Genomic DNA, 27637 nt, shown 5'->3' with positions numbered 1-27637 from the left:
AGTTTGGATGATTTGATGGTCTGATTTGATGTGATTGATTTGATGGTCTTCTCATGAAGGTAGTAAAGAACAACCTGAACCCAACCTGGAGACCCTTCACAATCCCTGTGCAGTCACTTTGTGGAGGAGACATGGACAAAGCCATAAAGGTGCATAAACACACTCACTAACCTTAAACAATTTGCTGATGTAAATAAAGTCTCCTATTTAGTAAACCTAGATATACTTATGGGCTCAACATTCATGGTGATTTGTTCATGAATGTCCCTCGCAACCATGCATTTGGCCAGCTGAACCAGATCACTTAGATCTGCTAATTAACAGATTATTGGAGTAAGATTGGCCCCATCATAGAAATATTGCACTTTTCATTTCAGACAATGCTTAAAGCCAGAGGAAACCCAAATCCACAAAATCGTTCTATGTAATTTAGGGTCTTATGTACATAATAGTAAGCCTCTAAAAGTATTAGACATTAATGTCAATCTGAAATTGTAATATTGTAATTTTTATTTCCTGACAGTGTTTGAATTGGGTGGGGTTATGCTAGGGTATTTATGACTAAATAAATTCTGCGAACCAATCATGAAAAATTCCACATCAGTCAAACTCAAACTAAAAAATAATTATAACATAATAATACTAGAGAGGGTACAATTTCTGGGGAAATTCTGAGGTGTGCTTGCGTCTGTTGCAGATGGGTGAGTTTTTTACTTACATTTTACAACTAATATTTCTATATAATTTAAATAAGTATGCATACTTATTATTGTTGAAGGTTGCCTCGATTAAAAAGCTTACATTTGTTGGTGCTCATTTACACTTCAAAATACTAAGAGTGAAGTGTAAAATGAAACGGTGTTCTCTACTCATTTCCCTGAGATTCTTCTCATACCCTGCAAGAGGGGATGGTGATAGGCTATGTGGCAGCCTCACATAGTTGAAATAGTTGCATGAAAACGAAGAAATTGAGTAATCCTGTGTAAAAAAAATGACTTGAACTTCCCCTTACGGTTTCCCGTATAGTGATATTTTTAAGCAATACTCAAACTGCATTAATTAATTAATAAAGAACGCCCTTTGAATCTAGCTGATTCTAACAATGTTGTCACTGGCAGTATCTCAGCGGGAATCCCTATTCCAATATTACCATCTGCAAACTGAAAATATGCCTCCAAAAACGTAAATAAGCTTGAATTTTTTTGGGGGAAAACTGGCTAATATAACAAGTTTACTGGAAGTGATCCGTGACAATAACAACATCCCTGGTCTGAAGACTAAGCCCTCATGTGACCAGCTATCCATGCAGTAAGTAGGGAAAAGCACTTTCAACTTTGTCAGCTTCTCTAATACTATCAGCCTCTCTCAATCATGGTCCTTGATCCTGGTCCTTGGGCCTACTGTAGCCCTGCATCTCTCTAATAATGCCAGTAATCTGTGTGAATGTGTGTGTACAAATTAGAATGGGTTTAGTTTCCCATTATAAGCTCAAGAACTGGGCACTCTGAAAAGTTCATATTCTGCAATTGTCCTCTTTATAACCCAACGGAGTGCAGTGCCGCGATTGATGTTGTTTGGATAAGCATTTCAACATCAAACTAGAGAGGGTACAATTTCTGGGGAAATTGTACGGTGTGCTTGCTTGCGTCGGTTGCACAGGGGTCCGTTTTTTAATGACATTTTTACAACTGATATTTCTGTATATTTTATATAAAAATGTATAGGGCCTACTTATTATTTATAAAGATGACATAGATTTAAAAGCATCTTTTTTTTGCTGCTCATTTAATTCAAAATACGAGTGAAGTGTAGAATGAAATAGATGTCTTCTCATTTCCCCTGCAAGAGGCAGCCTCATAGCTGAATCAAAACGAATAAATTTGGCAGACCGGACCAAATTGACCTAATCTCTATGACTTAAACGTCCTTTTAAGTTTTTCCCTTCTCGTGATATTTTCAGGAATTTAGCCTACTCATATTGCATTCATTCATTAATAAAGAACCCCCTTTGAAGATTATTCTACGACGTTACCGGCAGTAGAAGATGGAATCGCGATTCAAACAGTACCATCTGCTAACTGAAAATATGCCTCCAAAAACGTAAATAAGCTTGAAAAAAATCGCTTTCATAAAAAGCTCACTGGTAGCGATCATTGTCAGTAACAACGCAAGGTGCGATATAACCCTGTGTGGAGAAGCTGCCCCGGTAAATTGTACTACTACAGTTCGTCTTGGTAGCGATTGCGTTGGTTGAATTGGATTTAACGTTCCGTTGTACGGTTTAGGCTGAAACATTTTCTGTCGCCGTTTGACTTCCTATAGCTGTGTAGATGTTTTTGTAGTGTCTCGCGTAGGCTACAGCGTTGCAGTTAGCCTACACCCACAAATCGTTTACTTGTAATGTAATGTAATGTAAATGTAGTTGTGCGAGACACTACAAAAACATCTACACAGCTGTTTAGGAAGTCAAACAGCGACAGAACATGTTCGGCACTCTCCTTACTTAAATCAAAAGTCTATCTAACTACTAACCTTAACTTCATTGCCACAGCCTAAACTTTGTCAATCTGTTCATGAAAATAATTAATTTCAGCCTAAACCGTACAACGGAACGTTAAATCCAATTCAACCAACGCAATCGCTACCAAGACGAACTGTAGTAGTACACACAGGGTTATATCGCACCTTGCGTTGTCGCATTTTTCTCTCCTCCCCTCCCTGACCTTCCCTGCTTGGCTGTGTCTTGTCTTGTCTCAAGATACTCTCTCATCATCACTCTCCGAAACTAGAAGCATGGAATTAATTAGCTGGTCTCTCAATGCTATTGACACCATCTTCTCGAAGAGAAGCTCGGGTTCGGGGGAACCCAACTGTCCGGACGGGACGTTCGCAGCTGGCTACACGATGGACGCGTGGGAGAATTGGCGTGTCGTGTGTCTAGCGGCGCTTTCCGTGGAGGACGTTGAAGACATCTTCATATTCGGAACCATGATTACAGGCTTTCTGCTGTTTGGAATAGGCGCTGGCTTTGTATATCGTAAAATCAAGGAAACGGCTGCAGCCGTCAAAAGCCCCGTTAGGCTGCCCGATATGATTGATACGGTGGGCAGAGTTGTTGGCGCTCGTCTGTGAACTTACAACGCAGCATTGATTACAACAGGGATAAGTTTGCGGCTCTGCAAAGGAAGATGGAGGACTTGGAGACCTTCCTGAAGGGTGGACGCGAAAATTGAGTTGCGGCTACTCGTCAAAACAACTACCCCAATCTTATCCTCTTTCGGCCCCGTAACCAGCACAAGCCCTGGCCAAGGTCGTCGCTGGAAAACAACTCCCCTGGAGAGCGCTGAAGCGAGACTATCTTGCTCCTCCCTTCCCCCCCCCCCCCCCCCCCACCGACATCTGTGGTTTGGTCTCTTCCCGGGTCATGACCAAGGATGTCTCCTGGCCAACACAATCTGCATAGGGAGAATCGGACTGATTGTGGCCTAGGTCGAGGGCGCCAACCCAGACCTACTCACACATTAACTTTCACCTACTACAGATATCACCACCCCCCCACCCCCATCCAACGCCTTCGCCTGCTTGTTTCCCCAGGGTGGCTGGCAGATCTGTGTCCAGCGCCTACCATGGCTGCAGGTCCAGATGCTGCCTGTCTACCCCCCACCCCCACTCCCCGTTGCAAGTATCGTGTTTTTGTAAATGTTGTTTTGCTTATGTGCTGAGGTTTTTGTCTGTTCTCACACTGTACTCCTCTAGGAGCATTGTCTGGGTGTTGCCTTTTTCTCTCCTCCTCTCTCCTCATGTTATGCTGTAACTTTCTAGTTGGCGCCGAAAATGGCTGCCTAGGTAGGCTCTCCTGCCAAAGTAAATTCCTTGTCTGTGCAAACTTTCATGGCGAATAAAAACCCATTCTGATTCTGATTCTGATAATAAATCCTACAACGAAAATGTATTTGTGAGGAATGTTTATTTTAAGGATTGAAAACAGATGCATCATAGACCATAGTATGTGTTGCCTGGGCAACAGAGGCTAATGTCATGATGCTAATGCTTCAGTGAAATAGTAGACTACCGTTTCCGAAAGTAGATGTGGGCCTACTTCCTTAATAATATCAGCTAATATTGTACATTACATTTCACAATTGTGTTTCACATCACAAAGTAAAATGAGTAAATAGTTATCACCCTGGCCTCTTTGCTTGTGGCGTTTCTCCAGCTGCCTTGCAGTAAAGCTATAGTTAGCCTAGCTATCCCCCAAGAAGGGTTGCCAGGTCTGTGTGACAAAATCAGCCCAATGGCCAATCAAAACCAGCCCAAAAACCAGCCCAATATCAGAACTCAAAATATGCCCCTGCCAAACCATATACACTGCTTTTAAAGTCCAACAGCATTGCTATCATTGCCAAATGTATTGTAATATCTACAAAGTAACACCAAATGTTTAGTATGCCAGCATTAAAAGCAGTTTTCAGGAGGTTTTCTCTGGAGACTGAGAGCATTAGGCACGTGTGCACACGCACAGTGCGTGTGTGTATGTGGGCTTGTCCCATGTCAATGTGTGTACATGCTGATCTGGAGTCATTTTGGTAGGATTTGGGTATAAATAAATTATTTCATTTAAAATATGGATTTTTATAAAAAAATATTCATGTAATTTACATGCAAAATAGGTCTACCCGAACCAGTGGACAAAAAATTCAACCCGCGGCAACACTTCAAAAGTAGCCCAATTCCGCGGGAAAACCGCGGACCTGGCAACACTGCCCCCAAGTTAACAGATGCGAAACGAATGTTCTGCTACAGGTGAAGTCACGCGTTTTCGTGACGTTAGTGACGTGGTGACGTCAGTAACATCAGTGACTGTGGCTAGCAAATTAGCCACCGTTAGCTTCACTTTTCACCACAAAAACGCAATTTCTACTTAAACCATGCAACGGAACGTAAATAAAAATACAACCAACGCAATCGCTACCAATACGAAACTTTTGACACCTAGGTTGTCTATGTAGTCCAAATATTGACTGATCCTTAGGGGGGCGAAAATAAACAATAATAAATAATATATATGTGAGAGAACAAAGGTTGTGCCCTTGCCGAAGGCAAAGCACACCCAATAATGAAAGAATTATTTGCCACCAGTTTGGCTTGCTTTTTTTTGTGCCCCAGCCTCTTCACTCAGATCCATCCTCTGGTCTGCAGCGAGTCTCGAGAACCAGGCACTCTGCAAAGTTATAATCCAACGGAGTGCAGTAGGCTACCTCAATTGAACTAATGCAATTAACAAAGGCATTCGCAATTAAATGAACTAGGCATAGTAAGGAAAATAGGGAAATTCTGTTCGTTATTTTGAAGCGAATTCGCTTTTACAACCAATATTCAGCTGCTTTCAAAGGGGCTGGCTAGCTAACAGAATGACAATATACAGTGGGTATACTTTAAGTATAGATCAGTGAATTTTGTTACATAAATGAATGTGTTTACTGATGTCAAATCTGCGTAAGAAGCCTACCAAGATTGAACTAATGCGATTAACAAAGGCATGTGCAATGAAATTAAACTAAGCGTAGCCTACTAAGGAAAATAAGGAAATTCAATTTTGTTATTTAGAAGCAAATTCGCTTGTACAACCGATAATCAGTTGCTTTAAAAAGGGTCTGGCTAGCGGACAGAGCGACCAAAAAAGTAAAGTAAAGTATATACAGTGTATATACTTTCAGTATAGATCAGCGTATTTTGTGACGTAAATTAATGTGTTTACTGATATCAAAACTGCTAGTACATTGCAAATGTACAGGCGCTGTATGGTGAATTAGGCCTACAATTATGACAACTGGCTCAACCTTTGTGCATGTAATGACTTCTGTTATGAACGAAATGTTTAGATGTTTGTGGTGGTAAGACAATTTCACAGAGAACCAATAAAGTACATTTTGATCAACATAACATAATCAATTTATAACGTAGGAGAAAGCAGACAGATGAAGGCTAGCCTACATAATCCTTTGCATGAATGTAGGCTACCACAGCATTGGCAATTTTACTAGAATAGATGTGGAGGTTGAATAACTACTTCAGAAATGATATAGAATTTCAATTGTGATCTGAGAAATATAGGTACCAAAACCACTGCCCGTGATGCAGTCAGTGATTAAGATGTCAGTGGCCGTGATAAAATTGGTGGCACACACACACAGACTCCTGGAATTATAGATAGGGCACAGTGCCCATGAATGCCTTTGTTAATCGCATTAGTTCAATCCCGTTACTGCACTCCGTTGGATTATAAAAATATGCAAAATATTAACTTTGCAGAGTGCCCAGTTCTTGAGGACCAGAGTGAAGAGGCTGGGACGCGAAGAGAGCAAGCCAAACTGGCTACTGAATAATTTTTTCATGATTTTTTACCATTTAATGTCGAAATGCTTATCCAAACAACGTCAATGCGGCACTGCACTCTGTTCGATTATAAAGAGGACATATGCAGAATATGAACTCTGCAGACTGCCCAGTTCTTTCTGTGATCGTGGGAAACTAAACCCATTCTAATTTGTACACTCATAGTGCTCGCTTTGAGTGTGGCATTTCAGCAGACGGCTCAAACATAATATTATAAAGCTTGACTAAGCAGATTTTTTTGCACCATTGCTGTGCGGGACTGTTGCTATGAGAGATTGTTTGACATTGGCAGAGCTGTCAATCAAAACGTGATCAGCCATGATAGTGGCTAAAAAGTTTTGAACTAGATTTTCTAATGGTTCTGAATGTGTGGATGCATTTCTTCTGACTTTAAATTTAACATGTCTATGATTTCATAACCCAAATTTGAATGTATTTCGACACATGGTCAAGATACGTTTAGATTTTTATACAGGCTGATGACGGTTATACAGGTGACAGTGGTTATACAGTAGTGACATAGTATATAGTACAGTAGTAAAGCTGTGATGCATGTGGGACAGTGAATGGGCATGGATTGATAGTGAGTTTAATCCAAAGTCCAAAATCCAAGAGTTTAATGAGATTAAGGCAGAATCCCAATACTCTGTTTTACCCCTACCCCTTACCCCTAGCCCTTAGTTTTGCGCGTTCCCGTGAGAGTAAGTGGTGTCCCAATACTCTTTTTGATCGAGGGCTAGGGTTAAAGGCCGAAATATGCTTCTGCGTCTCAGTTTACGGATGGGCGGGCGTGCGGATACGCATGGATACGGACGGATAGACTTTGTTTATGGTTCTCCGTAGGCTGTGGGTGCTGAAAACAATTCACCGACAGAAGAGTAGGTGGCGCAACGGTTTTTTGTAAGTTGTCGTCGAGTGTTTATTTACCTAGGTTATCGAGAAGTCGGAGCGAATTTACAAATTAGCCGTTTCATCAATAAAATACGCACATTTTCAGTAACTACACTGCCCATTTCTCATCACAGTTGAATTCAGATGCTGATTTACATGTACTGTTTAGCTGAAATATGAATTCTAAAAACTCCGTAGCTCTCCGTAGCTCTCCAAAATTACGACGGATAGTTAGAAAATTCAGGAGGTGCACGTCGGAGAGTTCGGAGAGGGCGTTCCCCGTAGAGGAGGGTGTTCCCATGTGTCCGTTTTTCGAAAAACGCAGAAGCATATATCGGCCTTTAGACGAAGGGGTATACGTATACACCCCTTAAAACCAAGTGAGCTCGGGAGCTTACTTGAAACCAAGGCGGACAGATCATCCAGAGTCCCATACATGTAATATTTTCGGCTTAAATAATTGATAAAAAAATTATGACAGTGTTGTTTTGTGCTCTACATAGTCCTGTACATATATCTTTAACATGTTTACTCTTTCACCTTGGTCTTTTGGTTAGTTGAAACCAAACCTTGCTCTTTAACCAAGTTTTCTATGGGAACGTAGTTACCGTAAATAAGGTCACTTCTAGTGCAACCTACATAAAGTTGTCAATAATGTTTAGCTGTATACATGGCAACTTTTTCCCTGTTATCAGGTAGAATGCTACGATTATGATAATGACGGATCCCATGACCTCATTGGAATCTTTGAGACCAACATGACCCTTCTGCAAAAGGCTTCACGCACTTCACCGGTGAGAGTTTGTTTATTTTTTGTGTGCATTTGTTTGTGGATTGTGGTTATTATTTAATACGTTAAATATTTATACTCCTAAATAATGTTGTTTACACATCATGTTCTTAATCAATGTTCTGTGTCATTACATTACATGTCAATGCTATGTAAAAACAATTATACTATTAATAATTGGGTGACCTCCAAGTCAATGCAGTTATAGATGCAATTTTGGACAGTAGAAGAAGGTCAGGATGGGGTCAGATAAAAATTTTAGGATAGTTCCTTTTAACACATACTATACTAATAACAAAGGGTACTTTATCTGCTTTCTAGGCTGAGTTTGAATGCATCAACAGAAAGAAAAAAGAGAAGAAAAAGAACTACAAAAACTCTGGGGTTGTGAGTGTGAAATTATGCCAGGTAAGCTTCCTATCCAACACTTTACAAAAACAAACTAACATGTTATATGTTACTTTGTTTATATGTTTTCATCAAAATGTATGGATAACACAATGACTTGGTTCATAAATGTTATTTTGCCATTCATGTATGAAAATGACTTGTTTTATAACAAAATACTGTATAGAACAGATTAAACATTTAAGTTTTGTATAAACTATATACTAAAGATTACACTACCCGTCAAAGGTTTGAGAGCACCTAGATTTTTTAAAGTTTGTATTGAAATATAAGCAGTTCAAGTCCTGTGAATAACCTGAAATTGTACAAAGGTAACGTAATTAGGGAACAAGGATTGGGTTCAAAACTTACAGCTGTTCTGCATCAATGGAAGTCAATTAATCCTTTAACCCTTGTGTTATCTTCGGGTCATTCTGACCCATCAGTCATTGTGACCCACCGTCGTATTGCGACACATTTACCTCATACAAAAACAAAGTGAAGCATTTTCTTTTAACTGTCGGGCTGTCTCAGACCCCCCACATTGGAATGGTTAAAAGAAAATTATTTTTATTTGTTTTTGTATTGGGTAAAATTGGGTAAACACAACGATGGTTCGTTATGAACCTTTGGGTCATGTGACCCGAAGGCAGCACGAGGGTTAAAAATAACAGGAAAATATAGCTGCAAGCAGCGATGCGGGTTCCTCTGCAAAATGGCAAAATATTATAAAAATGTACATTGTAGAAGATCAAGAGTTGGACAACAAGAGAGCACAATTACTTAATGTTTGTCTAACAACAACAGGCTGAATGGAGATTCGAACTCAAGAGCATGAGGTTACAAGTCAGCCTCTCTATCCTCTCTGCCACACATCAACTGTCAAGCATTTGTGAATACAAAGGTGAAAAATTTGCTTTGGTCATCTTTGGGACAACATTTAAGCAGCTGTAATTCAGTAATTTGTTGACATTTCAAGGTGAAATTGCGCATGGTTCGTTCATTCGTTATCTGCCGCTTGTCCGGGGGTCGGGTCGCGGGGGCAGCAACCTAAGCAGGGAGGCCCAGACTTCCCTCTCCCCGGCCACTTCCACCAGCTCTTCCTGGGGGACCCCGAGGCGTTCCCAGGCCAGCCGAGAGACATAGTCCCTCCAGCGTGTCCTGGGTCTTCCCTGGGGCCTCTTCCCAGTGGGACGTGCCCAGAACACCTCACCAGAATGCTTTTGCTATTGCACATGGTTCTTCAGAATAATGTCATCCTGCTTAACTAAACAGATAATGAAAATGATGACAGGCCCAGAGACTGTGGCTGGATTTGAACCTATGACCTTGCACTTTGGAGTACACTGTCTCAACCCATTGAGCTCATCTCAGTGTTGGCAAGTCCTTTGGTCAGTTACTGTATGAAAAAAGTAAGCTGTTTCTCCTGTGGAAAGCATTGTTATATTTGGCCAAAGTTTAAACAGCTGTAATTCAATCATATTTTGACATACCAAGGTGAAATTGTTTATGGTACTTCAGAGTGATTTACATAAATACACCCCTTTCAGCCATTTTGCATTGCATTTCTTATTCCATTTCACCCTATATCACCCAGAAAGACATGCATTCGACAAATCTATAACACATTTCAAGTCGATTGAATCTATGGTTCATGAGGAGAATGGTTTTGAAGGTTGTCCCAAATTTAGACAGTACAAGAAAATTCATAAGTCTGACGTTATGGGTACTTGAGGCTTTTTTGTTCCCCATGAGAAATAAGACATGTCTAACAATTTTCAGGCATTTTGGAGTAATGGGGCGCAGGGGGAATCATGTAGACTTTGGGCGTGGCTTATAGCGCCACCTATGGGCATACGTGAACCATTGGTGTTCAGGGAGTAGTGAGTATTGTATCACTGGGCCAAAATTTTTTAAATCGGGCTGAGGACTTTTTGAGCTATTGAGCCATTTCATGGAGAAGAAGAAAAATAAGAATAAATATAGCTGCAAGCAGCGATGCGGGTTCCTCCGCAAAATGGCAAAACATTATAAACATGTACACTGCTGAAGATGGAGAGTTGGACAACAAGAGAGCAAAACTACTTCATGTTTGGCCAACAACAATAGGCTGAATAGGGATTTGAACTCATGAGCATAAGGTTACAAGTCAGTCTCTCTATCCTCTCTGCTACACACCAACTGTTGAGATTGTAGGAATAGAAAGGGCAGAGTATAAGCTTTGGTCAGCTTTGGGACAAAGGTTAAGAAACGGTTGACATCTCAAGGTAAAATTGCATAAAATTGTGCATGGTACATCAGAATGATGTCACCTTGAAGCCAATAAGGTTTGAAAAACCATCAGTCAAAATTATATTTGATTTATTGACACAAAGATATCGAGGCAATGTGGACATTTACATTATACACCCCTTTCAGACATTTTGTATTGCATTTCTCATTCCATTTCACCCTATATAGACAGGGCCGGATTAACAATTTTCTGTGCCCTGGGCAACAAGCACCCCCCCCCCCCCCCCCCCCCACTGTGTTTGATGTGATGCTAGTTACGGATTTCAGAAGAAAAAAAAAGAGGACATTTAGGACATCATGTTTGTGTTTCAGAATACACCAAAAATACCAAGCAGTTTGAAATGCAGCAGATTGACCATGATGAGCATGATCTGAGCTTTTTGCACTCACATCCCAGTTCTCATCTCTGTGGTATGGACATTACCCAATGAGACATGAAACTTATACGTGTATAGCTAAAATACAACCTCTTCCATACCAGGAGGAAGACTGGAGTGAAACCATATGAATGTTTTCAGTCCTCTAGTGCAAATTCACACAGATGCAGATTTGTATTTCCAAGAAGAGCGGACAAATAGTAACTAGAGAGGGTAACATTTCTGGGGAAATTGTGTGGTGTTCTTGTGTCGGTTGCAGATGCGTCAGTTTTTTAACTGAAATTTTACAACTGATATTTCTGTATATTTTATCTAAAAATGCATACTTATTATTTATGAAGATTGCATAGATTTAAAAACATACATTTGTTGCTGCTCATTTACAATTCAAAATACTAAGATTGAAGTGTAGAATGAAATTGTCTTCTCATTTCACCTGCAAGAGGGAATGGTGATTATGAAGGCTGTGAAGGCTATACAGTAGCCTCACATAGTTGAAAAGTTGCATCAAAACAAAGAAATTGGGCAATCCTGTGTAAAAATGGTCCTAACCTCTATGTCTTAAACGTGCCTTAAGTTTTTCCCTTCTAGTGATATTTTCAAGCATTTAGCCTACTCATATTGCATTCATTCATTAATAAAGAACCCCCTTTGAAACAAGGAATATGGGCCACATCAGACCATAGGGGGCGCCACAGCCCAAATGTCCACTTTTCAAAGTGATGGCATTTCCACCCCATAACTCAAATTATTCGGAAACTTGGTGTACATGCCTCATTTGTCATGAGGAACAAAAAAGCCTTGAGGACCCATAATGTCCGCCATGATGGATTTTCCTGTACATTGATCATTTTTAGGGCTGTCAAGTGATTAAAATATTTATTTGCGATTAATCGCAATTATTTCATATGATTAATCGGGATTAATTGCAACATTATTCAAGCTATTTAATCTGGAAAAATGTTACCCCAATAATAGTTATTTAATGAAATAACATTAAAAGGGTGTAAACACTTCAAATAGGCCTAACTGGATGATAATGTCCATATAACAAGTTCAGATGGAACACAACTTAAATTGTGAGGGACTTTTTTTCACTTGAACTGCAAACTATATTGCTTTATTATAAACATCCACATAATTAGACTTTTTCTGTAATATAAAATACATTTAAGACATGTTGTCTCATAGCCTACTACGATATCCTGCTCCATAATATTCAAATCTCACTCAAACATACTTCAGATACTTAAGCAACCACAGATTGGCCTTAATATTGAACAATACAGTTTCTATTTTGTTCAACCCAGCCAGCTGCTCGCTTCTTTTGCGAGTGTTGTCTGCCATATATTACCGGAGCGAACGGTGCTGCTGCTACCGCTGTTGCTGCTAACGCTGCTGCTGCTGGTAGCTGTGTGCTTTGCTTGCATGTGATATTTTAGGCTTGAAGTACTCCGGTGATAACTAAACTCAGCCTGACAATCAGTACACACATCCTTAGTTTTGTCAACTGAGCCGTCTCGCAACTTTATGAAGAGGAATTTCCCATCTAAAAGCCCTCTCTCCATCATTCAGCTACCGTCGGCAGTCAAAGTCATGTGACGACAGGTGATTCCCAGGGTCAAAAAGAAACCTGCGTTAACGGCACTATTTGTTTTATAGCGTTAAAACCCTTTCCTGCCGGACCATTCAAATATGGGAAATAGAATTCCCATGGTTCCCGCCTTAATATCTTTGCCGTCCAATCACCGATGTTATTTCTGAAAACTGCCAGATACTCATGACAACTTAAGCTCAGAGCACATATCATTGGTTAAGGGGTTACTGGGAGGGGGAAATAAATGTATCGTCAGCAACGGCAGCCATTGTTTTCCGAGGCGGAGCCAGACCGGATACCATGGGAGATTGCCTACAGTGTTAGATTTACAGCTTCGAATTGAAATCGGAGACGATATTATGAAAAAGGACAAGTTTCTTAATATGTGTTGTCAATATTGTCAATTAAAAGTCTAAACTTTTTACTTACGAAAATTTTTTTTGTGGGAGTGACGTGAGTTATCCCTATCTAGCCGGCCCATTCAAATATGGGTCGAAAAAGACCCATAAGACCCGCCTTAATATCTTTGCCGTCCAATCACCGATTTTATTTCTGAAAACTGCCAGATACTCATGACAAGTTAAGCTCAAAGTACATATCATTGGTTAAGGGGTTACTGGGAGGGGAAAATAAATGTATCGTCTGCAACGGCAGCCATTGTTTTTCGAGGCGGAGCCAGAGCGGAGACCATGGGAGATTGCCTACAGTGTTAGATTTACAGCTTCGAATTGAAATCTGAGACGATATTCTGAGTAAAGACAAGTTTATTAATATGTGTTGTCAATATTGTCAATTAAAAGTCTAAACTTTTTACTTACGAAGAATTTGTTTGTGGGAGTGATGCGAGTTTTTTCCAGAAAAAAACTCGCGTTCTGCCGTGTCCGGCAGGACAGGCAGTAATGACGTTAGTAGCACTGTTTAGCCTCGATTTGAGCAGATTTCTAAAAAACTTAGAAAAACAACATTAACTAGCTAGATTATATACACTGTAAGCTAAATGTACATGCCTTGTTTGGCCAATTCGGTCGATTGTGGAAGAAACTCCAACGTTTTTTAGTTATCGAGAGGAGTATCCAGCCATAGCGCTAGCTACTTTTGGGGCAGAGAAATGTAGGTTTCCCCCATGTTTCCACGTGTTTCCATGTAGTCACTAGAATGGTCATAACTTTTAATCAAAATATGATATTTCTAATCTGTCTTCTGTTCCACATTGCCCACAGATGTGTGGATATTCCACCTGCTCAAAGTTTTCCTCCATCTTGTAATTAAAGTGGTTAAAAATGAAGTTGTCTGATGAGGTATGGTGGATGGAGAAGTTTTTGTAAAAAATGGCTGCCTGAAATCACCTTGATAAAATATGATTTGCCTTAAGTAATCATATATTTATTCACATCATAAAAATCCCCTAGTTCTGTTCTTCAATATGGTGTCAACAGTTAAGGTGTATGATTTAATATGAAAATTCATAAAATTTGCATATTAATATGAATATCATATTTCAACAGCATATGGAATGTTTGGAATGTTGGCTTAGGCAGCAAAAGGTTATGACGGTAGTAGCACTGTTTAGCCTCGATTTGAGCAGATTTCTAGAAAACTTGGAAAAACAACATTAACTAGCTAGATTATGCACACTGTAAGCTAAATGTACATGCTTTGTTTGGCCAATTCGGTCGATTGTGGAATAAACTCAAAAGTTTTTTAGTTATCGAGAGGAGTATCCAGCCATAGCGCTAGCTACTTTTGGGGGAGGAGAATTCCGGTTTCCCCCATGTTTCCACTAGTCACTAGAATGGTCAGGGCCGGATTAACAATTTTCTGTGCCCTGGGCAACAAGGCTTAAGGCCCCCCCCCCCCCCCCGTGTTTGATGTGATGCTAGTTACGGATGTCAAAGTTTTTTGAAAATAATCTTTTGGGCCTTTATTTGAGCGCAAAATAGTTTTTTGAGCTTTATGTAAAATAAACATTTTACAAGCCGTTTTTCAATTGGTAAAATCTTGTCAGACGGTAGGTAAGAAAGTAACAGCTAGCTGGCGTCAGTTATACTTGTAAAATGCATAGTTAATGTTTAACAGTAAAATCTCCATCTAGCTTGCACCTAACTAAGTTAAAACATTTGAGTGTGATAACATTAGCAATAACGTTAGCAAGTTTGAGGTGTATGCATAGGCTAACCATTAAATTAGCAGCACATTTCCCGTATTTAACAATGATTAAACTTACCTGAAAGTGATGCACGGGCACCATCTCGCAGTCTCTTTCTTTCTTTTTTCCTTCCCCTGACTCCTGTTATCGTTTTAAGCCCATTTTAGAAAAGTTGACCTAGCCTACTGTCAAAGTTTGTCAGCCCACTGAGGGAAGGGCACCTACAGCAAGCTTGGGAAGTTGAGTGTATAGCCTATTTGTTTTGTTTTGTTTGGGGGGGGGGGGGCACCATCGTAACTTTTTGTGAGCATTTAAATACATCTTTTGTTCTGCCTGTTTTGTAATATACGTGTCTAATATTTCTATACTAAAATAATATCGGTATTATAAGTATTATAACTATGATGATTTTTCAGTTGGCTATTTTTTGGTGCCCCCTCAGGAGTTGGTGCCCTACGCACAGCGCGTAGTGAGCGTTATGGGAGCGGCGGCACTGGCTACTAGACCAAAAAACTGTTTTTGACGTGATTTAACATAACATTTTGATCGAACGAGTTGCAATAAAGTACTCACATTAAGGAAAGTCTGGACTGCGTTCATAACGTGATATAACATTTTAGTTGACATTGTCCAGGGCCCCTTAGATGTCATGTGCCCCTGGGCAAGTGCCCAGTTGCCCTAATGGTTAATCCGGCCCTGTATATAGACACATCTGCCCGCACACTATCCCCATCCATGCTGTTTCCCTCTCTCCCAGCGCAGGTCATGCCAAAGCAGAAATGCTGCAGCAGCCGCATGAGGTTTAGATGTAGTCAAAAAATGTACTCCCACAATCAATACATATCAACCACAACATTGTTTTCAAACTTTCTCAAGGATGGCTTGATAACCGCATATATTGATATCCTTCTTCCATAGATCTTTTTCCAGAATCTTAGTCAACCCACAATCAAGAATATTCTCATAGGCAATTTAACTACGGTTTAGCTCATGTTCAACTCCTTACGAGTGTCACATCTGATAGGAAAGTGGCCGACTCTCTGTCCGTATTAAACTACACGACATGCACACTCAGGGTGACCAACAAGATTATATTAACTAACAAACAATAACATTACAAACATCTAACTGAACGAACACAACAACTGAAATCCCTCGCATGGCTGTTGTAACCGAACTATTTTCCACAAGTCTTTACGTTTTTTGACATGCCGCACTGCATACTGGGTACTCAAGAGCACTGACAGCTATCTAGCTGTGCTCCGACTGCGTGATATGACGAGATGCTAGTGACGCGCTATGGTCTCGGAGTCTCCTGCATTAACAAGTTCTGCTCCATTAGCAAGCTATTTTTACTGTTTTGTTAGCGAATGGTAATGCAAGCTAGCTAAAAACAATGTTAGTTAGCTTGCTAAACTGGTTTTCATAGCAACAAAAAACAACAAATCAGATCAGTCGAACTTTATTCAGAAAGGGGGGGATGGTGGGAACATTAAAAGTGTAGGGTACAGTAAAAGTGAAATGGAACGCGTCTTTCTGCCTTGAAGCTGCGTGCGCATCATCATCGAGACCCCATCTATATGTAAAGATAACATCCAAGCTAACAATTTCGCCAAATCTGACTGCAGCTTTGTATACCATATGTACTGTGTTATGGTTGTTTGAGTTAAACAACTTGCTAAATGAATTAAATGTCTGTTAAATGTCAAATCCAACTATAAATGTATAAAAGAGAGAGTTCCAATCAAATCTGAATTATTTTTAAACCTAGAGGTTTAAAAGGCTACCTTTGCCTAAACTGATATGCACCAACTCAGAGCACTGAGTTTCAACCTCCATTTACACATTTAGTTTCTATTTGTTACTCTACTCTTAAGGCATGTTTAACTTAATGTCTGCACCTCTCTGTCACCAACTGTCTCTGGAGTGGGGGGCGGGGGCTTCACAGGGTGTCTACAGGTATAAACAAGTTAAATGTAAGACTTTTTAAGACCTTTTAATACCACTTCTAAATGAAATTAAAGACCAAACTTACGATGGCAATACAAATCAAAAGTGGAAATATACAGTAATCTTTCCAAGTAAACACTGATGTCTGTTCAATATGAACAGCATGGTAAAATGACAATAATCGGTTGAGTTTAAGAACATTGACTAAATGTGTGTAATGCGGAAGGATAACACAAAAAGGTAATTGCTGTCCTAAATTATATTTATTATTACACTATGGTGGAAATGGTGGAGCAGAAACTAGCAATTCCATGAATCCCATGGAAACAAAGGCAATTGTGTGAGATGTACTGATGTGGAGCACAAATCATCCAAGAAGCAGTACTTCTCTTGAGTGTTTTTTATTCAGATGAATAATCATTGGATTCGGGTCAAAGGTCTATCACTTGAACTGGTTTCATCATTTAAGACACTCAAAGTCAGCAGCTTGGCATACTGGGACATGGAAAGGATTAAACATTTAGACTTTCATCAAAGTAAAAAATGCTGGTTTGTCCTTTTTCATCAATGTCCTCAAAAAAGCAGTCTACAGAGCTACTGTGTCTGTGGGGTGACTGTCTGTCTCTGGAGGGCTGGCAGGCAGGGGCAAGCAGGGCAGGCAGGCAGGCAAGGCAGGCCAGCTGAATGAAGCTGTCCAGCTAGAGAGGGATAGTCCAGCAAGGGGTCTGTGATGCTCTCAGCATTCTCTGTTGTTGCTCTCAGCATCCTACATTGGACTTTGTTGAGCAGGCCTCTGCATGACCCTCCAGACCTGTAAAAGTGAAGAAAGGATCCATGTGAGTTCAGTTGTGAAAAACAAAGCTTTTTCCATCTACACTTGACATAAACTACAGTTTTGACTGTGCAATGCAGTGGCACTACATGAACTTGAATCCAAATGTGTTGACCCATGCAAAGTCACTCAAAACACGGGTTTGATTCCAGGCTCTGGCAAGAGTATTTAGCTCTAAACTGGTCAATATATACACATCTGACAAAAGGCCAGCTCGACCTTTGCCTGTAAACAGTGATTCTGACTGTCAGAGACCTTTAAATAGCCTGACTTACTGAAATTGGCAAAACTAGCCTGGCTAACGTAGGTCGCTTTCTCAGGGCATATGACGAATGAAACAGGCTCGCCTTGAAAAATCAGATTTACTGGCTATCTTTAGCAGGCCCTTGTCTACAAAAAGCAGTCCTCCCTGACGCTTTTGGAGTAGAATTGAGTGAAATACAAAAAATTGTTTTCACACTGCAAGTGGGCGAGCCGAGTCTGACTCTGAGGCTAACGTCAAAACAATCTACCCCCGGGACGCAGTATCACTCCAATTGCAAGTCCACAAATCACAAAAATAATCGGAGCATCTGGCTAAAAGCACAATTCCCACATCTCCTAAAGGCTGCCCTCCTCGACCTTTTTCGTGTAGACCTAACTGTAAAATGGTGAACTTATGAATTTGACGCGACCAAAACATGGCTGCCGCCTAAGCCTATATGCGGTCTCCCTGGCGCATAGGCTTATTACAAAGACTTTCACGCCCCAAATCAAAATTCTGAGCCGACAGGTCTGTGGGGAATTGCTTTTTCTCCTAAAGGCTGCCCTCCTCGACCTTTTTGATGAACAATTCGCCGAGATGCAAAATGACTCACTAATTAAAAACACAGAGGGAAAAAGCTAGAGCTACAGTAGCTACTTTTCGAGTTCGGTTTTCCGTCACTTCAGACTCACGATCTAAAGGTCTAAAAGTGCTAAAACCTTCACCATAATTCAAGAGTAGTGTACTTTCACAAACCCAATCATTGATTCTAGCTTAAAATGTGTAAAAAATAGGTGATATGACTTACCGAACGTGGCTGCCTCCAACACTATCAGGCGATTCCAGTTGAAAACAACAATGGCCGCCGAAAAATAATTTATATTCGTAACGGCGAGCTGCGATTGGAAGCAAAATGAAACAAGAGCAAAAAACCGAGGGTGGGGGCTTGGTCAGCACACAATTTCCAGAAAGGATGTGTGTGCGTCTCGCCAAGCTCGCGCGTGTGTCAAGTAGGGTGACCACCTGTCTTGCTTTGCGCTGTATTGCACAGCATTTTCAATATGGGACGTGCGGGACAAGGGGTGAAAATGCTCTGCGACACAACGCAAACGGGACAGGTGGTCACCCCAGTGTCAAGGGGCAGGATGAGTCTGAGAATTTGGAGCACGCGCGCTATGGAGCAATTCAATTGAATTCAATCATATATTGACATATCAAGGTGAAATTGGGTATGGTACTTCAGAATGATGTCATCTTGTAGGGAAAAAGGTTTGAAAAACCATCAGTCAAAATTATATTTGATTTATTAACACAAAGATATTGTGGCAATGTGGACATTTACATAAATACACTTCTTTCAGCCATTTTGTATTGCATTCCTTATTCAATTTGACCCTATAGAAAGACATGTGTTCTACAAATCTGTAACAATTTTCAAGTCGATTGGATCTATGGTTCATGAGGAGAAGGGTTTTGAAGGTTGTACCAAATTTGGGCAGTACAGCAAAATCTATCTAAATCTATCTACCCATAAGGCGGACCTTATGGGTTCATGAGGCTTTTTTGTTCCCCATGAGAAATAAGGTATGTACACCAATTTTCAGGCATTTTGGAATAATGGGGCGCTGGGGAAATCACGTAGACTTTGGGCGTGGCTTATAGCGCCACCTATGGGCGTACATGGGCCATTAGCGGTCTGGGAGTAGTGAGTGACCTGTTGTATCATTGGGCCAAATTTGAAAAAATCGGGTCAAGGACTTTTTGAGCTATTGAGCCATTTAACGGAGAAATATAATAATAATAGGAATACTAACAAAAACAATAGGTTCCCTCCTACCGGAGGAACCCTAATAATAATAAGAATACTAACAAAAACAATACGAAGGAGGAACCCTAACTATTCTCTACACCCTCTGAAGCATCATTTGGACAGTTTTATACTGCAGCAAGGGTTATTTAATGGCGACAAAAAGGCAATTAACAAAGGAAGACATTATACACAGAGCATTACACAGTGCATCCGGAAAGTTTTCACAGCGCTTCACTTTTTCCACGTTAGTTACAGCCTTATTCCCAAATGGAATAAAATATTATTTTCGTCCATAATGATAATGGGATTTTTTTATTTATTTTTTATTTCACCAAATCTTAAAAAAAATTACAACGACAACAAAAATCACATGTATTAAAGTATTCACAGCCTTTGCCATGACACTCAAAATTGAGCTCAGGTGCATCCTGTTTCCACTGATCTTCTTTGAGATGTTTGTCTGTAGACCTCCGAGACAGGAATGTATCGAGACACAGATCTGGGGAAGGATACAGAGAAAATTCTGCAGTATTGAAGGTCCCAATGTGGCCTCATCCATAAATGAAAGAAGTTTGGAACCACCAGGACTTAGTCAGGGAGGTGACAAAGTACCCGATGGTCACTCTGATAGAGCTCCAATGTTGCTCTGTGAAGAGAGGAGAACCTTTCAGAAAGACAACCATCTCTGCAGCACTCCACTGTTCAGGCTTGTATGGTAAAGTGGGCAGATGGAAGACACTCCTCAGAAACACAATTCTCTGGTCTGATGAAGCAAAGATTGAACTCTTTGGCCTGAATGCCAAGCATCATGTCTGGAGGAAACCGCTCACCTGGCTAATACTATCCCTACAGTGAAGCATGGTGGAGGCAGCATCATGCTGTGGAGATGTTTTTCAAAGGCAGGAACTGGGAGACTAGTCAGGATCAAGGGAAAGATGAATGCAGCAATGTACAGAGACATCCTTGATGAAAACCTGGTCCAGAGCGCTCTTGAACTCAGACTGACCTCATCTTCAAACAGGACAACGACCCTGAGCACAAAGCCAAGATAACAGTGGAGTGGCTTTGGGACAACTCTATGAATGTCCTTGAGTGGCCCAGCCAGAGCCCAGACTTGAACCCAATTAAACATCTCTGGAGAGATCCGAAGAGTTTGAGAGGTCCTGCAAAGAAGAATGGGAGAAACGGACCAAAAATAGGTGTGCCAAGCTTTGTAGCATCATACTCAAAAAGACTTGAGGCTGTAATTGCAAAAGATGGCGCCAATGATGGTAGCCTCGGCCGGTCGGTGCGATGAAAAACAGAGACTGTCTTTCATCTTCTGTTTTGTGCTTCACAAAGACATGGCTGTGTGATTTGATCCCAGACACGCGTTACAACTGGCAGGCTTTCAACTCGTGAGAGCGGATCGGGACACAGCACTCTCCAGCAAAACGAAAGGCGGTGGCATTGGCGATTTTGTCGCGGGTGCAGGGTGTTGGGATGAAATAATTTACATTTTCAAATTAATGTAAAATACGATTAAATTATTTTTAGAACATTTTAAAGTGACGTTAGAGTTGTATGTTCTATTATGGTTTGTTTTACTCTTACATTTACATTTTTGAGATCTACTATGAATTTTTTGAATGTTTTTTGTAAGCAAAAAAAAATAAACACCCTTTGCACCCCCAGTTTTAAAACCTAGAATCGTCTATGGTCAGTGGTATTTGTTTTTACACTAACAGTGGCTGGTGTGTAGTGTGTGTAGATGTGACAGTGATTCTGCAACATTGTTCTCCGGATATAGATTTAAAACAAATAAACTGTAAACCTTTCTATTCGCCAGGCAAGTTCGCGTCTCTCCTCTTGGTCGGAGTTTACATGCTGCCAGGTCCACAGGCCGTCGTTCAAGAGGCCCAACGCATGCTCACCGACCAGATTCTGAGTGTGGAGCGAGCAAATCCGGATTCCCTGGTTATTGTACTCTGCGACTTTAACAAAGGGCATCTCAGCCACCAACTCCCCAAATACAGACAATTCATCAAATGCCCTTCCAGAGAAGGGAACACTGGACCACTGCTACACTACAGTCAGTAGAGCCTACCACGCCGTCCCCCGAGCAGCACTGGGACGCTCTGACCACGCTATGGTCCACCTGATTCCTGCATACAGGCAGAAACGAAAGCTCTGTAAACCTGCTGTGAAGACATCAAAACAGTGGACCAGTGAGGCTATGGAGGATCTGCGGGCATGCTTGGACTGTGCTGACTGAGATATGTTCACGACTGCTACCAATAGTCTGGATAAGCTGACAGAAGCTGTGACATCGTACATCAGCTTCTTTGAGGACTGCTGTATACCAACACGCACTAGGGTGAGCTACAACAATGACAAACCCTGGTTCACAGCAAAACTCAGAAGGTTGAGGTTGGAGAAGGAGGAAGCGTTTAGGATTGGGGAGACAGACTCAAAGAGTCGAAAAAACAGGTTTAGCAAGGCGGTGAGAGAGGCTAAACGACTGTACTCAGAGAAACTAAAACACCAGTTCTCGGTTAACGACCCTGTTTCAGTCTGGAGAGGGCTCAGGCAGATCACCAAGTACAAGCCCAGAGCCCCCCACACCATTAATGACTCTCGCCTGGCCAACGACCTGAACGAGTTCTACTGTCGATTTGAAAGACAATTGGACTGTCCTGAACAAAACCTACCCACCAAGAACCCCCCCATCTCCGCAGAGATGACTCTCTCCATTCAGGAGAAGAAGTCTGTTAACTTCAGAGAAGTTAACAGACTGTTCAAGAGGCAGAACCCCCGTAAAGCAGCTGGGCCAGACTCTGTCTCTCCAGCCACCCTCAAGCACTGTGCTGACCAGCTGTCTCCGGTGTTAACCAACATTTTCAACACCTCCCTGGATACATGCCATGTGCAAGCCTGTCTCAAGTCCTCCACCATCATCCCTGTGCCCAAAAAGCCAAGGCCAACAGGACTTAATGACTACAGACCCGTCGCCCAGCATACCTCAAAGCCATCACAGACCCTCTCCTGGACCCCCTGCAGTTTGTCTGTTGTCCAACAGGTCTCCAGCACCTGGACCCCCCGGCATCCTACGCCAGAATCCTGTTTGTGAACTTCAGCTCTGCCTTCAATATCATCTTCCCTGCACTGCTTCAGGACAACCTCTCCCAGCTGAACGTGCCTGACTCCACCTGAAGGTGGATCACTGACTGCCTGTCTGACAGGAAGCAGTGCGTTAAGCTGGGAACACACGTCTCTGACTCCCGGTCAATCAGCACCGGAACTCCTCAGGGCTGCGTCCTTTCCCCTCTGCTCTTTTCCATGTACACCAACAGCTGCACCTCCAGTCATCAGTCCGTCAAACTCCTGAAGTTTGCGGACGACACCACCCTTATTGGGCTCATCCCTGGTGGGGATGAGTCTAACTATAGGTGGGAAGCTGACAACCTGGTGACGTGATGTAGCCAGAACAACTTAGAGCTCAATGCTCTTAAGACAGTGTGAGTCAGGTGGCTGAGCGGTGAGGGAATCGGGCTAGTAATCCGAAGGTTGCCAGTTCGATTCCCGGTCATGCCAACTGACGTTGTGTCCTTGGGCAAGGCACTTCACCGTACTTGCCTCGGGGGGAATGTCCCTGTACTTACTGTAAGTCGCTCTGGATAAGAGCGTATGCTAAATGACTAAATGTAAATGTAATGTAAAGACAGTGGAGATGGTGGTGGACTTGGAAGAATACAGCCCCACTCACCCTCATCACCGTGTGTGACTCCCCAGTCAACAATGTGGAGTCCTTTGGCTTCCTGGGCACTATCCTCTCCCAGGACCTCAAGTGGGAACTGAACATCAGCTCCCTCACCAAGAAAGCACAACAGAGGATGTACTTCCTACGGCAGCTGAAGAAATTCAACCTGCCTAAGACAATGATGGTGCACTTCTACACAGCCATCATTGAGTCCATCCTCACATCCTCCATCAGCATCTGGTACCCTGTTGCCAAGGACAAGAGCAGACTGCAGCGTATCATCCGCGCTGTTGAGAAGGTGATCGGCTGCAATCTGCCTACCCTCGAGGACCTGCACACCTCGGAGGATGAAGCGTGATGGTCAAGGGCCCTTTTACATTTACATTTAGTCATTTAGCAGACGTTCTTATCCAGAGCGACTTACAGTGAATACAGGGATCCAGAGACTTTCACAGTGTATGGCACCCATAACCAAAACAGCTACCTCAGCATTTTGCAGAGCCATGCAATACCATCTGGTTTATGCCATGTTGGTCTGGGGTTCAGACCTAAACATAACTCAGATGTCAGATGTCAGAACTACCTTAGAAGAACCATAGTACATTGAGACATTTACCAGTGTATATTTCAGTAAACACTGGGAAAATGTTGGTGTTCCAAGTCTTTTGAGGATATCAAACAACATAACCAATTGTGCTCATTCAGTTCACTGTTATTCACACAGGTTGTGAAGGAGTATTCATTTCTGGACTACATCATGGGGGGCTGTCAAATTAACTTTACTGTGAGTTACTCAGCACTCATAATAACACCACCTATTCATAGATAAGGATAATGTAATAAATACCTTTTTACAGATGTTTGGAATCTCCTTGTTGCCTCACTATGTCATTGTGTAGGTGGGAATAGACTTCACAGGGTCCAATGGTGATCCCAAGACCCCACAGTCTCTGCACTACATCAGCCATCAGGGCTACAATGAGTACTTGTCTGCCATATGGAGCGTTGGTCAGGTTATTCAAGACTACGACAGGTAACCACACTGAAGCACTTACTTCATTAGTTCAATTTAATTAGCTTGAGTCATTGATCTTTTGTAATTCACTAGATGTAAAAAAAAATGTTGTATGAGTCGTGTTACTAAACCTGAATCTTTAGCGTAACAGTACTGGACTCACTAGTACTGTTACAAGTCAAAAATAAGTTGCTCTAGCTAATTAACAGTTGACATTTACAGATCATTGTATTAGGGTAGTACAATTTTAACGAGAAAGTGATAGGTATTTGGGTGATTATAACAGGCACAATACCATACATGTTCTGTGTCTGTATGTATGTCTGCAGTGATAAGATGTTCCCTGCCTTTGGCTTTGGAGCCCAGATTCCACCTACCTGGCAGGTAAGATAATAACAGTATAAAGGTAGGATTGGTATAAGCTGTGGTAGTTAAACTCATGTTTGTAGTTTTGTTCAACGTAAATAACATTATATTGTACATGTCTTACAGTGTTCCCATGAATTTCCTCTCAACTTCAACCCTGCAAATCCATTTTGCACAGGTATTTCCTCAATCAGGACAAGAGATGGAAATAATGGTGAAGTTGTTGCTCTTTTGGGGTAAGGGTGTGTGCAGGGCTCAAAGTATTCCGGCACCGTGCCGGATGTCCGGCGTGCGGCCATGAGGGAAAAAAAATTGGGAACTTGCATGCGGTTTAATATTTTCGAGTCAATTAATTTCACCTACCAATCATCTGAACAGAACGCAGCTATAACTAACGTTACAAGACTATAAGAAGCAGAGCAGGGCGGGTCCTGGCAACACAGTGTGAATGAGATCCATACATCACGTTAGTTTTGTTGGTGAAAGCATGGAGCGCAAATTCATGAAGCCTGGGGATGATGTCCTACCCATAGATAAAGGACTCAAAAATAAATGGCGCTGGTCGTGGATAGAAGGTAGAGACCGCAAGCCTTTTGGCAGTTGGTGCAAGAAACTGAGATCCTGGTGCTTGTTTCTGCACGTTTTGCTCGAGGAAGCTATTATATGCCAGCAGCGGTAAGAAAGTGCTTGCTCGTCATGAGTTAGACCCCGGTCATAGAGCCGCTGCCCATGCACTCAAACTTACCACGACGTTACCGGGAGCATCTGTTACAGCTGACACACCGTTGTCTATGACTGACCGTGTCTGCGACTTAGAAATACGTTTGTATTTATTGCGGAACATGACTTGTCATTCACAATTTCTTAGGCACTTGTCACCCTGTGTAGAAAACTAGCAGAAGACAAAAAAGTGTTTCTCTCCACCCCCCCCCCCCCCCCTTACTCCTTCACCACTAACGGAGCTAGCTGGAAAATCTAACTTTCCCGAATCCCGTGGGGAGGAGGGCCACAACATCATGGCCACCAACAAAACTCGGCTCTAACTTCTGGATATTCGGCAGCGCTGCCACAACAGACCGAATGGCTTCGCTCGCACCTTTCTCCGCCGCCATTACTGAACTACAACTCAAACTAGGGCGCGACATCAACGTCATCTTCAAAAATGTTGCTGTCAAAAAATGACAAATATACCGAAAGCCCAGACCTAGTACAGAAGCTAAATTAAAATTGAGCGGAAGTACGTGGGAGGGCAGAGCCAAGTTAGTGTGTTGTGTCTGTCCCTCTGACTCTGTGTGTGTGTGTGTGTGTGTGTGTGTGTGTGTGTGTGTGTGTGTGTGTGTGTGTGTGTGTGTGTGTGTGTGTGTGTGTGTGTGTGTGTGTGTGTGTGTGTGTGTGTGTGTGTGTGTGTGTGTGTGTGTGTGTGTGTGTGTGTGTGTAGGGATTGAGGGGGTGGTGGAGGCCTACAGGATGTGTCTGCCCCAGGTGAAGCTTTATGGTCCAACTAACTTCTCTCCAATAATCAACCATGTGGCTCGATTTGCTCTGCAGGCAGCTCAGCAGAAGACTGCCTCTGTGAGTAGCACACTAGCCACACTCTTTCAGAAATTGCCTAGCAGAGTAGGCAACAGAGAAATTGACAAAAATGATTATGGAACTATAAATTACTTTCTAAACAGAATATTCATTATAAAACTATTAGGCCCTTCACATCTCATTCTTTGTTTTCCTCTTCCTCCATAGCAATACTTTGTTCTTCTTATAATCACGGACGGCGTGATCACAGATCTAGATGAGACACGCAGTGCCATAGTAAATGCCTCCCGACTGCCTATGTCCATTATCATCATCGGTGTGGGTGGGGCAGATTTCAGTGCCATGGAGCTCTTGGATGGCGATGATGGGTGTCTGAAGTCGCAGACAGGGGAACCAGCCCTGAGAGATATTGTCCAGTTTGTTCCTTTCAGAAAGTTTCTGAACGTAAGTCATCTTTATATTGATTCTGCTGCTAAGCCTCTATTTGATTCAAAAATATTTATAGAGGACATTTTGAACTATTCCCTTGTTTTACCAGTAAATAACCATTTTGATTTAAATCCAGTCAGATTTGAGTTATTCTACTAGAATAGTTAAAAGTCAAAAGATTTTAGCAGTTGCACTGGGACTTATGATAAATTTTAAGAAACGCTGTTAATAGTTTATAATGGCATTTATTTTGTCTTAAAAAAATGCTTTTTCCAAAAACATGATCATGATAATAGCTGTTAAATGCATTATTTTTACTTTCATTGATAAAGCTAGCATGCAATAGGGTTTCATGGTCTCTTTCAAATGTAAGTGTTTTCTTCCAAAGTTATAATTTAAAATGTTATTCGTTTTTATCCGAATGCCAGCCCCAACATAGGCCAGTTATCTTCTGCCCTACGTGGATACTGTCCACCACCCGGCCTTAACTTTACAGTATCTGCCTTGTATATCCATTTCATTTCAGGCAACAAGGGAGGCTCTAGCCCAATGTGTACTGGCAGAGTTACCTCAACAAGTGGTCTCCTTCTTCAGTTTGCGCAAACTGCTGCCTGTCCATGAACCCACTCCTGCTCCTTAGAAACGTAGGGTTTTCCCTTTCTGAAATGCTCAACCTTGTTTCCACCCTCAAAGCCCTTGCACACTGAGTGCTAAATTTTCGTATAAGTTTTTTCGCAATTGTCAGCCTCAACATTCGATGGCTCTGAATTGCCCAAAAACCTATGGATACAGAAAATCGAACCCGATCCGAACTTTTTTTTGACGGACGAAAGATTCGAAGGC

At 41.7% G+C, this 27637-nt stretch overlaps 1 protein-coding gene across 5 annotated transcripts in view; it reads left to right on the top strand.

The window, feature by feature from the left end:
* Nucleotides 1-27637, top strand: part of cpne3 (copine III) — a 60301-nt gene that overhangs the window by 15631 nt on the left and 17033 nt on the right. For 2 of the 5 annotated variants that reach the window (XM_067251980.1, XM_067251978.1), the window contains 9 exons: nucleotides 60-149; nucleotides 7983-8081; nucleotides 8399-8485; nucleotides 24176-24235; nucleotides 24351-24484; nucleotides 24796-24850; nucleotides 24959-25010; nucleotides 26271-26404; nucleotides 26573-26809. In XM_067251980.1, coding sequence (XP_067108081.1) covers nucleotides 60-149; nucleotides 7983-8081; nucleotides 8399-8485; nucleotides 24176-24235; nucleotides 24351-24484; nucleotides 24796-24850; nucleotides 24959-25010; nucleotides 26271-26404; nucleotides 26573-26809 — 948 coding nt within the window. Of the gene's footprint in view, nucleotides 1-59; nucleotides 150-7982; nucleotides 8082-8398; nucleotides 8486-24175; nucleotides 24236-24350; nucleotides 24485-24795; nucleotides 24851-24958; nucleotides 25011-26270; nucleotides 26405-26572; nucleotides 26954-27320; nucleotides 27439-27637 lie in introns of those variants that run through there. The other 3 variants (XM_067251979.1, XM_067251977.1, XM_067251981.1) reach the window with 3 other exon arrangements.

This window comes from Osmerus mordax, chromosome 15 (genome assembly GCF_038355195.1).
Source record: "Osmerus mordax isolate fOsmMor3 chromosome 15, fOsmMor3.pri, whole genome shotgun sequence".
NCBI lineage: Eukaryota > Metazoa > Chordata > Actinopteri > Osmeriformes > Osmeridae > Osmerus > Osmerus mordax.
This window is presented reverse-complemented; position numbering and strand designations above follow the sequence as displayed.